At 44.1% G+C, this 12,482-nt stretch overlaps 1 protein-coding gene across 1 annotated transcript in view; it reads right to left on the bottom strand.

Moving 5' to 3' along the window:
• Nucleotides 1-12,482, bottom strand: part of LOC117939461 (SH3 domain-binding protein 4-A-like) — a 21,706-nt gene continuing 9,224 nt past the window's right edge. Inside the window, exons 2-5 of the mRNA XM_034864830.1 lie at nucleotides 12,066-12,232; nucleotides 8,819-11,172; nucleotides 1,652-1,840; nucleotides 1-1,159 (exon numbers count right to left, since the gene is read on the bottom strand). Coding sequence (XP_034720721.1) covers nucleotides 935-1,159; nucleotides 1,652-1,840; nucleotides 8,819-11,172; nucleotides 12,066-12,189 — 2,892 coding nt within the window. The 5' untranslated portion in view covers nucleotides 12,190-12,232 and the 3' untranslated portion in view covers nucleotides 1-934. The remainder of the gene's footprint in view (nucleotides 1,160-1,651; nucleotides 1,841-8,818; nucleotides 11,173-12,065; nucleotides 12,233-12,482) is intronic.

Here is a 12,482-nt window from a genome sequence, read left to right as displayed (position 1 = left end):
CCTTGTTCTGCCAGTGAGAAGCAGTTAAAGAATTGAGGGAAAAGTTGCTTGTGTGAGAAATCTGCTTGCTAACAAAGGGAAAAGAAACATCCTTTAAAGATGGCGGACAGGTCAAAGTTCCCAGCAGGTGTGGTTGAGGTCTCTGATGTTGTCCTGAGCGAGATGCAGGGACAGAAAGGACAAATCACACACACGGTGTCATCGATTGGAGCAAAATTAAAAGGGAAGAAGAAGAGCGTGAGCCAGGAAGAGACAAAAAACAAATGAGAAAGACACAAAGACAATGGGTGCGGTCAAACAAAAAGGGACTCAGAGAAAGCAGGACAAACCTAACAAAAGGCATAAAAACAGACAGAGGCAGACCCTCCAGTTCCACATTGACTTGTCCAATGCCAGGAATCGTCCAGTAACGTGTCTACACCTGGCGCTTAACGGGGACCAAGACCGGTCCAGTACTCCAAGCAAGAGGACGAGCAGACCTGAGGGGAAGGTGGAAGGCTTCCCAGAAGCTTGTCCAACCAGCCAGGACCGAACTCCACACACGTATTGAGCTCCAGTAACTAGAGATGGTCCCATTCCTTATTTTCCTGCCTGATACCGGTTCCATCTTTGTTGTCTGGATCAGGTTAAACTCTTTGTGAAGCAAACGCAAACAATGAACGCCCCAGAATTTAGCTTATCGTCCAGTTTGACAGTCAGCTATAACCGAAAACCACATAAATAAACTACTTTAAAGTAGATTTTCTTCAGGGCTAAACTATGTGGTATGGGATCGGCGCATAAACTGCAGTACTTACCCGTACCGTATAGTACCGATACCCATACTAGCATTTTAGTCCGTATCAGAGACTTTTCCAGTACTGATGTCAGAACATCTCTACAACAACACTCATGGACTTTTAACACAAAGTGTTCTCCAGGTGCACGAAAGTCTTCACACAGCGAAATCTCCGTATCCCGTGGGACAGAAGGCGGCACTTTGGAGCGTATCGAGGCAGTTGACGAGGATCAGCGTGCCCGTCAGGTGCTTCCACCTCTTGGTGATGGGGTTCCTCATCTTGTCCAGGCCGAGGTGGAGCTCCTGGATCACGTCTCGGTAGCTGTCCCCGATGTGGGCGGCCCAAGTCAGGAGGAAGTCGTAGGCTGGCTTCCACATGGACTAAACGGTTGGGATCAGGGTTAAAGACAGAGAGGAATACTTTTAGTGGTGCGAATATATATATATATATATATGTATATATTTCACGGACGTAGCAGACGTAAAACAACACAGATGGTGCATTCACTTGAAACTGGTAAGCCTCGTGGTGCATTCAAAGGTCTTGTAAAATACCTTTTCCCATCTAGTGGTTGTTTACAGCAATTTACTGGTGAAATAAGTCATGAGGTATTGTTATTACATGATTAATAAATCATTTCATTTTGACCGTATGGCTTTTAGCAATAAATAAACCGTTCTTTAATGTATATCGCTTCAGTGCTGGTATTGGGAAAAACCCAAATGACACCCATAGGGAGTCAGATCTGTGTCTTTATTACATGCGAGAAAAAATATGATCTGAGAGAAGAAAAAATGGTTGACAGAAAAGGTTTTTATACCGACAGCAAATCCTTGACAACCCTTGGAGCTACACCCCCACCGGCCTCTCACCTCATTGTCCAACAGGCCGTTCTTGTCGCGGTGCGGAGCCTCGTAGGCCTCCATCTGCTGTCGGGACACTCGAGCTAGTTTCTCGGCCAGTTCCCTCCAGCGGAACGCCACCTCCACCGCAGTGGTCAGCAAGACGAAATCCAGGACCAGTCTGGCAACCAGACCCTGGCAGTCCATCTTCAGTAACGCCTGATGGGGCGAGAGAGACACTGCAATGAGTGGACTGTTTTTTTTAACTATAGAAAGAGTTGTTTTCACCAACAAAAAGTTAGAAAAGAAGTAAAAAATACATCTAAAAATTAAATATTTAAAAAGCAACATAAAACCCTAGAGGTGGGGGATACGGATAAAATCAGGGGTAATTTAGATAGCACTAATATATAGGCTATCAATTTTCTGGAAATTCAATTTGTGAGTGTATGAACGTAATCCTTGGCCCTGTCCTGTATTAGTTATGACCCTCAGGCTGCATGCGATAAATACGTTCCTGCTCAGATAACCCGGTTAAATCAGCGATGGAAAATACTGAGCATTAATGAGAGCAGCTGACTGGAAAGCACACTGCAGGCAAGATTTTTCTTTTTCTTGAAAAGAAGTAAAGAATAAAATGCAGGGTGAGCATGTGCGTGTGATTGTGTGTTAGAGCCCGACCGACTTTTAAGGGACTTTTAAGGCCGATACCGACACAAAAATTTGGTTATCTAAAGATCCGATATTACGATACATCGGCAGATATATTCAGTATATTTTTTAAAAATCCAGGAATGACTAACAAAACTACCTAACATTAGTTAGTACTCACTAAAATACTGGACAGACTATGCAACGCCATCACTAACAGGGACGTTCTAGAGCGTCCTCTGGTGGACACACTATGCAACGCCATCACTAACAGGGACGTTGTAGAGCGTCCTCTGGTGGACAGACTATGCAACGCCATCACTAACAGGGACGTTGTAGAGCGTCCTCTGGTGGACAGACTATGCAACGCCATCACTAACAGGGACGTTGTAGAGCGTCCTCTGGTGGACAGACTATGCAACGCCATCACTAACAGGGACGTTGTAGAGCGTCCTCTGGTGGACAGACTATGCAACGCCATCACTAACAGGGACGTTGTAGAGCGTCCTCTGGTGGACAGACTATGTAACACCATCACTAACAGGGACGTTGTAGAGCGTCCTCTGGTGGACAGACTATGCGACACCAATACTCATAAGATGGTTGACCAGATTTTATGAATATTCATTCATCCGAATCCTTTATTTGTCATTATAAATGATTCTGATGAATGTATATTTAAGGTTTTCATCTTTCTGTACAAAGATATATGTTTAAAACAGAGAGTAAGAGAGATCCAGTGCTTAAAGCGAGGCTTTTAATAAAAACCTTTGGGGCTGTAGTCGGGGACGCCGAGGCCTAACGACGCCCATGATGCATGATGCCTAGTGCAGGGACACACTGTGCTGCTGTGTGAAATTAATAACATGGTCCCTGTTTTCTTCTCTTCCTGTCATTCCAACTCAACAGTTCCCTATTGGAAGATCAGGTCAGAGGTCAGCGTTGCTCGAAACTCTTCAGAGAAGATTTGTCAAATGGCCTTCAGACGGACGGAACAGCAGCATCCTGAACGTCTCATCCGTCTCGACTGACTGCTGATTACTCACATCCACAGACAAGTATTTTAGCTTCTGTGCTTTTTTTCATCATCATCACATTACAGACTCCCCAGACCCTCATTCTCCAAGATTATTCATTGGAGCGCAATTAGTTTTGACTGACTCAGCCTCGTTGTCAAGAGAGCAACGCAAAAACAGTCTGATTGTGAGATGAGAATCTAAACTTGAGGGGAAAATATACGGAAGCCCCGTGCTGCTGATGTCTCTCTGTCATGGGTGGGCCAAAATTCTCTGGGCCACTAAGGTCTATATAAAGAGACTTCAGATACAGTATTAGGGACCATTAAGGTCTATATAAAGAGACTTCAGATACAGTATTAGGGACCACTAAGATCTATATAAAAGAGACTTCAGATACAGTATTAGGGACCACTAAGGTCTATATAAAGAGACTTCAGATACAGTATTGGTGGACCACTAAGATCTATATAAAAGAGACTTCAGATACAGTATTAGGGACCACTAAGGTCTATATAAAGAGACTTCAGATACAGTATTAGGGACAACTAAGGTCTATATAAAAGAGACTTCAGATACAGTATTAGGGACCACTAAGGTCTATATAAAAGAGACTTCAGATACAGTATTAGGGGACCACTAAGCTCTATATAAATTATCTGTACTTTTACTGGAATAAACAGGTCAATACTTCCCACTATAGTCGTGACATGTAGGTGTAATATAGGATGACATGTCGTACATCAAGGAGTCCGTCAGCAGTAGCGTGTTTCTCAGTCTTAAAAGAAAAGACAGGGCGAACCCTATCATGGTCAAGTCCTTTCCATTAATGAGAATAATCTATTTTACCCCCTTTTTACTCTTTCTCCTATCCTTTATCTTTGATCTCTTTCACCCTCGCAGCTCTGTAATAAAGCGAAATAAAGGTTACTCTTTACGAACCAAACTATTGGTGAAGATGATGAATTATTTGGTTTTGAAATAGACACCGTACACCTGTCTCTCTCTCTCTCTCTCTCTCTCTCTCTCTCTCTCTCTCTCTCTCTCTCTCTCTCTCTCTCTCTCTCTCTCTCTCTCTCTCTCTCTCTCTCTCTCTCTCTCTCTCTCTCTCTCTCTCTCTCTCTCTCTCTCTCTTCCTCCACCTCTCTCCACAAGCACTTAAGCCTTCACAGAGGATCAGAGTCAGAGGTGCCCAAATTCCTTCACAGGGCTAAAATGTATCAGGAGGGAAGGGCACCGTAATACCGTAACTCTTGTAATCTAACGTATTTAATTACATAGGGAAGTTTAACAGCACTGGGCTTTACATTACCATAAAACTCAGATGAAGTACATTTTTTAGCTGCACAAAATTTCATAGTCCTTAAGATTAGTTTTTCAGCACTTTCAAAATAAGAGGAGAATATGCATGAGCATGGCAAATACCACGGCGGGCCAAAACAAAGAGAGCACGGGCCTTGGTCTAAAAATAGAGCTGGGCCAAACATGTGTGCGCACACACACACAAACACACACACAGAAATACTTAGAGCAAGCATGCACGCACACAAACACACACATGAATGCACACGCAAGCACGCATCCACGCACGCACACACAGACATGCACACACATACACAAACACATTCACGCACATGCACACACGCACACGTGCACACACAAACACGCAAGCAGGTACAGTTACATTGTTGAAATCATGACGATACTTCTCTGTTTCAAGAGTTGATTCACTCTGTTATAAATCATATCGTTTTACGTTTTTATGCATTAAAATCAGGGAAAGGGTAAGGGAAAATGACGGTTTCCTTCTGGTGATTTTTATTTCAAGGTGATAAGTTGCAACACCTATGCACTTAGTCGGTCAGTGAATATAAAAAAATGTTTGTAATGTAGTAGCAAATTCTGTATTTTAATTGTCTATTTTCTCATTCTTAACAGCTAAGTAAATAAAGAAACTGAAAATGGAAAACTGGTCAATTCTTCTCTTTTCTAACCAATCATAACATCTTTTGCACAAACATTCCCGTATAGTCTTTGTCCCTCTACAGCAAAGTATAAAATACTGCTCTTTGAGGGAGACTTGGGCCTAACACATTCAGCCAATAGGAACAGAAGAACACACCAGAATAGGCCGGTTTAGTAAGTATTTTGAATACTTTACTCAGATTGGGTAACGTAATAGAATCCGTCACAAATTACATTTTTGGGATTGTATTCTGTATTCTGTAATGGAATATGTTTTGAAAGTTTTATTCCCAACACTGCAGGTATTGTCAAATGTTGAGGTACTTGTACTTCACTTTTCTTTTCACGCCACTTTCTACTTCTACTTCGCTACATCTCAGAGAGAAATACTTCACTTATTACTCCACTACATTCATCTGACTCCTTTTTGGTAATCAGGATGAATCTGACTTCATTTGATTAAAAATAAATAGCCTATTCAGGAATTCTGGATTATGTAATTCTCCTGGTGAATTAACTTGACATCCGACAACATTATTGCATTTACGAATCTCTCCATGAAACGCCAGAATGTAGAAATTCAGTCGATGTTTCCACATTACTAACTAACAACATGATTCTGCTCTAAAAATGGAAAAACAGTCCGCTCGGCGAGAGACCAAAGTGTCTGAAAAACATGAAATAGCAGCAACCTGCAGGAAGCCCCGAAGCAGACGGACAGATGGGGCTGACAGCTGAGCAGGCGCCTGTCAGTGATGGTAAGGAGGGAGGAGGGGGGTAGGGGGACTGAGGCAGATAATTACACTGACGGAGAGAAAACAGAAAGGAAAGGCAGAGGAAGGAAGAGAATAACAGCGGGCAGAGAGAGAAAAGCCTATATCTATTTAAGACTATCAATCAACTGATGCAACCTGAGTAACAGGTGGATGTTGCCTACTTATGGTGCGTTCAAATCAACTCGGACGTGTTGTAAGTGTTAGGGACAGAGGGCACAGACATGAAAAGTGTGTGTGTGTGGGGAGTTTTTTTTTCCCCACAGTACCCTGTGACCGCTACGCCTTTGCTTGTCACTCCACTCAGGAGTAGTCGGGGGGAAACTTGATTCACAGTGGCGTCACAGATATTCACATCTGGGTTCAACTTTGGGGGGTGAGATCTCAAACTATGTAGGCAGGTCCCAGGACATGTCTGCATGAATTGAAAAGTGAGACAAAAAAGGTTAAAAAAAAGCAACAAACGTCCAAAAAAGCTGTCAGAAAGAGCCTTTCAGGACCAAAGACCTTGGTTTTGGACAGGAGTCTACAAGCAGGGGGATTGATTACATCCCCTGCATGCAGGAGTGCTTCGCCGCGCCTCTCTGCATAGATCTATTATTAACCAGCGCTCCCCTTGGCCTTTCAGCCACTCTCCTCCGCTGACAGGCACCCTGACGGCTCTCTCGCCCGTCCTCTGCCTCTGTAACCCGAGCCTCAGCGATAAAAGGATCTGCCGGGGCCGTGTCGGATGCCCCCTCTCGGCCTCCAGCATCGCCCTGAACAATGCCTGCTCACATTTCACGTGAGAACACCTGCCAACGAGGAGGAGAGGGGGAGACGTTGCAGCAGTTCTAAACCCCTACTACTTTGAGTATTAAAAGTAAAAGTACTCAATGCAGAACTCTCCACCCATTTTAGAAATGGGAAGGATCCAACCAGTTGTGTTTTTAATGGTCTCATCATCTCCGTTGGATCTGTAGGTCGTTATATTGTTGCTAGGTTACTTCATAATAAAATTTGTGTGTGTTTTTTAGGGGTGGGGAGCAATAATGGACTGTTCTCTCTAGAACGATTCGATGCTCAATTCGGATGATTTAAAAAAAAACACAGTTACTGTCTCAGATGACTGAAAGAGATTTAAGCCAAGAGTGTGGATTGGTAGATGTGGAGAGGCCACTTCTATTCTTCATAATAAAAAGGTGCTTCTATAACTCCGAATGATGCTGTAAAAGCTCCTTAATGCCCACTTTGAATGTAAAGCGTCCTCACAGCTTTGTCACATAAAAGTCCCTTTTGTGCACTAATTAGACATGGAAATGTCCATGTACTGAACATATAGGTTCACATCTAGTTTCTTAGATGTGTGTAAATTAATAACTGTATTTGCACTTCAGGGGCGATCGCTCAGGTAAAGCGCCGCGACAAGGCCGAATATATCTAACATGGACACCCTTACTTAACTGTCCAAGTTCCATTTAGCAAGGCACTTGACCCCCGGCTGCTCCGGTGGCCGCACTGAACGTGTCACCGCGACAAAAGTGCATGCACGCTTCATCAACTCTGCCTTGATGAACAGCAGTTGGCGAAAGTACTTTTTGAATAACGACATATGGCGAGGGAAATGTCTCGGGATTATTTTGCTTCCCCCCCCAGGGTGTTGGCGCTGTTGGAGAAGAAAAACACATCGAGGAGGGTGTGCCGGTGCGAATTTGCTTGACAGAGGTGTTTTTACTCAAACTGCAGATGTTAAGTTTTACTTCTGTGCTTCTCTTTCCAGGATTTTCTCCTCCAGCCCCCCCCCCCCTTAATTTTTCATGTGGTGGCTGTTTCCACTGTGAGCCACCTCAGGCTGTAAGACAAGTTGTTTACCCTTCACATGACTCAAATCCTTCCAGTTCACAAAGACACATCATGTTAAGGGGACGAAGTGCAATGAGGTTAAAATTAATCAGACCGTGACTCTGACTATTAAGGGAATTGCATTTTTGATCTTTTTAGGCTCAACAAAGCTTAACTAATGATGCAGCAACCCTCTGAGTGATGTTCAGTTTGTAATGTACATCATTTGAGCATAATAGCTGTTGCAGCAGTGTTATGGTAATGCCGAACAGTTTTCCTTACCATTTACCTCTGCAGTACATGCTTTGGCTGAGCATGGATGTTTTTGCAGCAATGTAACAGTTCCCCAGATAGGGAAATGGCACATAAGGTATGACTTTATGTACTGTATTCTCTGTTCAAGGACAACTCAGTGATTGCAAACTTGACTTATATTCTTCTCTGAAAACCAAAATGAACTGCAATTAAGTCTTAAATGCAATATATTAGCTGTTTAAAGCTTCTCAAATTTGAGAATGTATTACTTTTCTCAGTCCTACATCACCATCATTGCCATCATCATTTTGCTTGTAACCCTAACAGCCAACAAGCAATTCAAAGACATCCCCTTAGGCTTTGAGAACTTGCTATGGGCCTTTTCACTATTTTGGGTGGATTATGGATAAGCTCTTTATTCTTTGTCTACAGTAGGGACAGTGACAGATTTTGATCCCCTAATAAATTCAAAGGTCAGGTTTGTACTTCCTACCTTAAGGTGGGGATGCAGCGTCACAGTTTCTGACTGAAAAAGGCAGAAGCTTAAGGCCACCTTAAAGTCAGTTGCTGATTTGGGTCACTGCAGTACTATTGATACACTGTTCTCTATTTTCACCTCTCTTAATATGGTCACAAACTCTACAACAGCCACGGCAACACTTACTAAATTAGTCATAACAAAAATCAATAAGAAATAAAGACATGGTTGGTCTTACCATCATGAGTTCCCTCTGGAAGGACTTCCTCTCTCCATGTTCCATGATCATACAATCCTCTTTGAGTTTCTCCAGAACCGACGCCACCTTCTCCGGCTCATTGTCCAGCTCGGTTCGGCAAAAATAATTAAGTGGCAAATTCCCATACCCAATGGCATCTGCAAATGCCCTCCAGTTGCCCACATTTTCCATTAAAACCGTCCTCACTGTTGCGTAGATGTACGTAAGAAATTTGCAAGGCTTCAGGATCTGCTCCAGCAGCATTGTGGTTGTTAGGTCCGGCCCACACCAATAAATAGGCTTGACCTTACCCAGAACTAAAACATTCTTGGCGTGGACAAGGCCTATCTTCCCCTGGTAGTATCCAATGAACCACTCTTTGGTCCGCAGCTGCCCTCTCAGTTTGATTTTATCCTCGCTGAGCAAAGCAATAACATCCCCCTTTTTGTACTCCAACAGATAAGTACTCTTGTGCTGCCGGTTCACTGTTTTAATCAACTTGCCAAATTTAAGGATGGTAATGCATCGGTCCTGAAACTTTGGGTATTTAGAAGTGACAGCCAGTGGCGAGAGGACAATCTTATCCACCTCTTTCTTTTTCAGAAACCGCCTCTGGCCCATTATCCTCGCGCTGGTCTTTGGTGGCGGTGTTGGCGTTTGGACACAAAACTGGGTGAGGATACAGTCAAGGGCGTCCTTGACTTGGACCCTGAGAGTAAAATCTGAGATGCTGTTGGGGTCATGCGATGTGATCATGTACAGGAGCCTGCTGACTTTCCCCAGTTTGACCTGAAATCCCTGAACCACCCCGGCACCATCGCTCGCCTTCACTTGATAGTTAGACATGTTGGAGTACAATCCCACCTGGAGGTCCTGAGGGCACGTCAGTACAAACTGGTGCTTCCCCCACAGCTGGAGGGCCACTGGCGGGTTGGAGCTAGCCTGCCGGCCCACTTCATTTACCAATAATGTATTGGGGGCACAGTCATGCCCAAACATTGCCACAACTGTTTTGAAGGCAGGGTGAATGTGCTTGGGACCGTAGACGCCCAGAGTAACTTTCCTCTGCACGTGGTCCCAAACAGTGGTATTGTGGCTGATGTACTGTGCCTTTACCACAACGGCCACATACATACAAGGCTCTAAACTATCCAGCTGCACCTGGACTGTATCCTTGTAAATGTAAGCATTAGGGATGGGCGTGTAAGGCCCTTCTTTGCAGTCACTTCGAACGCAAAGCACCTCTGCCGTGTGACAACTTTCCTTCTTGACAGTTACCAATACCTTTATCTCCAACGTGATGAAGGACCTGGTCTCCATGTTGCTCAGCTTGATCTCCACCACGGGGCTAACAATGGAGCAGTGGTCACCGTTGAGCTCCAGAGGAGGGTCTAGCAAAGCTTTCATGGATATCTGTTGGTGGTCTCCTTGGCTGACGTGGCCTTCAGGGATGTGTATGGTGATTTGGGTGTCCGGGAGCTGAACAACTCCTCCACTACTGTCCAACCTGCACACAATATTGGTCTCCACCGGCTGCGTCTGGCCCCACCCAGGACTCTGACCCAGGGAGTCAAGGTCATGGCAAGACCTGGCTAGCTTTCTGTGGTTCAACCAAGCAGTCCTGAAGTCTTCCCTGCTCTGAAACTGCTCTGGTGAAGGAGCCTTAAGGCCAGTGAAGAATCCAGAGGAAGGTAAGGTAGGATTCGACTGCGCCTGCAAGACTGAGAGTTCGGAGAGACTGTGGGAGCGTTTACTCCTAAAAAACGGGTTATCCCTGTGGAGGTTAGGTCCAACCTCTTGATTTGGGCTTGTGGGGGTGGTATTGTTAATGTGACAGCTGCTGAACCCATTGGTCATGATTGTACTAGTGGTAAAGTTTGAGCAAGATGATGGGGATGCCAGTGCATCAAACAGAATAAGATCTGTTGAATTCCTTACACCTATATCTTTGCAGTTTTGATCTAACGGATGGATAAAGGGGTTCACAGAGATGGGACTGTTGTCGTAAATTGGGGAGGGCCTAAGGGTTATCCCTGTCCACTCCCCCAAACCTCCAAACTCCTTCGACCCATCCTCGTATCCTTCCCCGAGACTGTCAATCAACCCACTGTCGCTAAGCACAGAGTTCCTGAAGTTGACCGGCTGGACGTAGGCGGCTGGGATGTAGCCCATTTCCATGTTGTTGTGGGCGTACCACCACTCTCCACCTGACGTGTCCAACACATAGAGGCGATCCCCTTTGGAGAACTTCAGGGTGGTGAAGCTGCTGGGGCAATAATCCTTTATGGCAACTACTTCCTGCGCAGCTCCATAGGAGGCTGAAGTGTCCAGCCTTAAGGCACTGGGAGAAGGCACTGAAATGGAAAAAGATGTGGGACAGAATCTATTAAAACTATTATTGATAGTCTTCAGCCTTGATTGCAATGTGGTTTGGTAACTGGTTTGTCACTATTTTAGATAAGTGCACTTAATCACTACAGGGCTGATTACTCAAAAATCTGCAGGTAACAGTGCCTCATAATCAGACACAGACTTAATGTGCCAGCTCAAATTTAGAGGGAATGGTACTACAGATCAGACAGATCAAGTTTTGTGTTCTAAATGGTTCAGTTTACTGCACTTCACATTTGCAGAGAGTACTTGATCCTGGAGAAGAAGACCTCTAAACCATATGACAATATCATTGTTTATTCTTACCCTCTGATACAACCCACAAGAGCATATAAAAGGAAAAGGCAGGAAATACAATCTCATACTGTATCTAAACCAGAGAATGTCGGTTGCGGTTTTGAGCGTCGAGGCAGGTTTCTTTAAAGTTGTGAAATTGTTCCAGTTTGGCTATGTTTAGGCACAAAAACGGAAAAAATGAAGCTACATAGCTCTCAAAAGAACCCCAACCTTTAATCATTCTGAATTCATGGACATTTTCAGATGACAAAGTAAGAATATAAGCAGATGAAGTGCATCACATACGGCATCATCATTTATTTTTAGTTCATTAGCCTTTATAGAGCATGTAAACAAAGCTGTAATGAAGTGCAAACAGTGAAGTGAAAGAATAACACTTCTTTCAACACATGACTCAATAATTAACTGCAAAAGATGAAAGGCACAAAATTGAAAACAACAAATTCTAAAAATATTGAGTTAATTAGTTCTAGTACCACAGTAGTATTGTACCACACAGTACACACAGTTTCTCTACACCAATGGCGTTAAACTGTCGTGGATACAGCGAAACACTGACCTTTGACATCGTTGAGACTGGCCCCGGTGAACCCTTCGCTAAGGTCGATGAGCGTCCCCTCAGACTTGCAGCGAGGAAGGACGTTATTGTTGTTCGTCACTCTGATGATGCGATGGGCAGCCATGGCTGGTGCTCGACATAGACTTTGCTCATTGGCAGCTTTTCATCTGGATGGGGAACAAACATAACAACTAACCAAAGCATTTCAGGGTGGCAGCGACCAGCCAACTTTAAACTCATCTGCATTCAAGCATTAAGCTGATACTTGGAGATGTCTTTTATGTCCAAAAACCAGCCTCTGGAGACTGGACCAGCTGACTTCTCTATTAGCTGTTGAACAGGAGACGTCTCTTGCGTCCTAAAACCAGCCTCTGGAGACTCCACCAGCTGACTTCTCTATGGCTGTTGAACAAGAGA

This window comes from Etheostoma cragini, chromosome 24 (genome assembly GCF_013103735.1).
Source record: "Etheostoma cragini isolate CJK2018 chromosome 24, CSU_Ecrag_1.0, whole genome shotgun sequence".
Taxonomy (NCBI): Eukaryota; Metazoa; Chordata; class Actinopteri; order Perciformes; family Percidae; genus Etheostoma; species Etheostoma cragini.
This window is presented reverse-complemented; position numbering and strand designations above follow the sequence as displayed.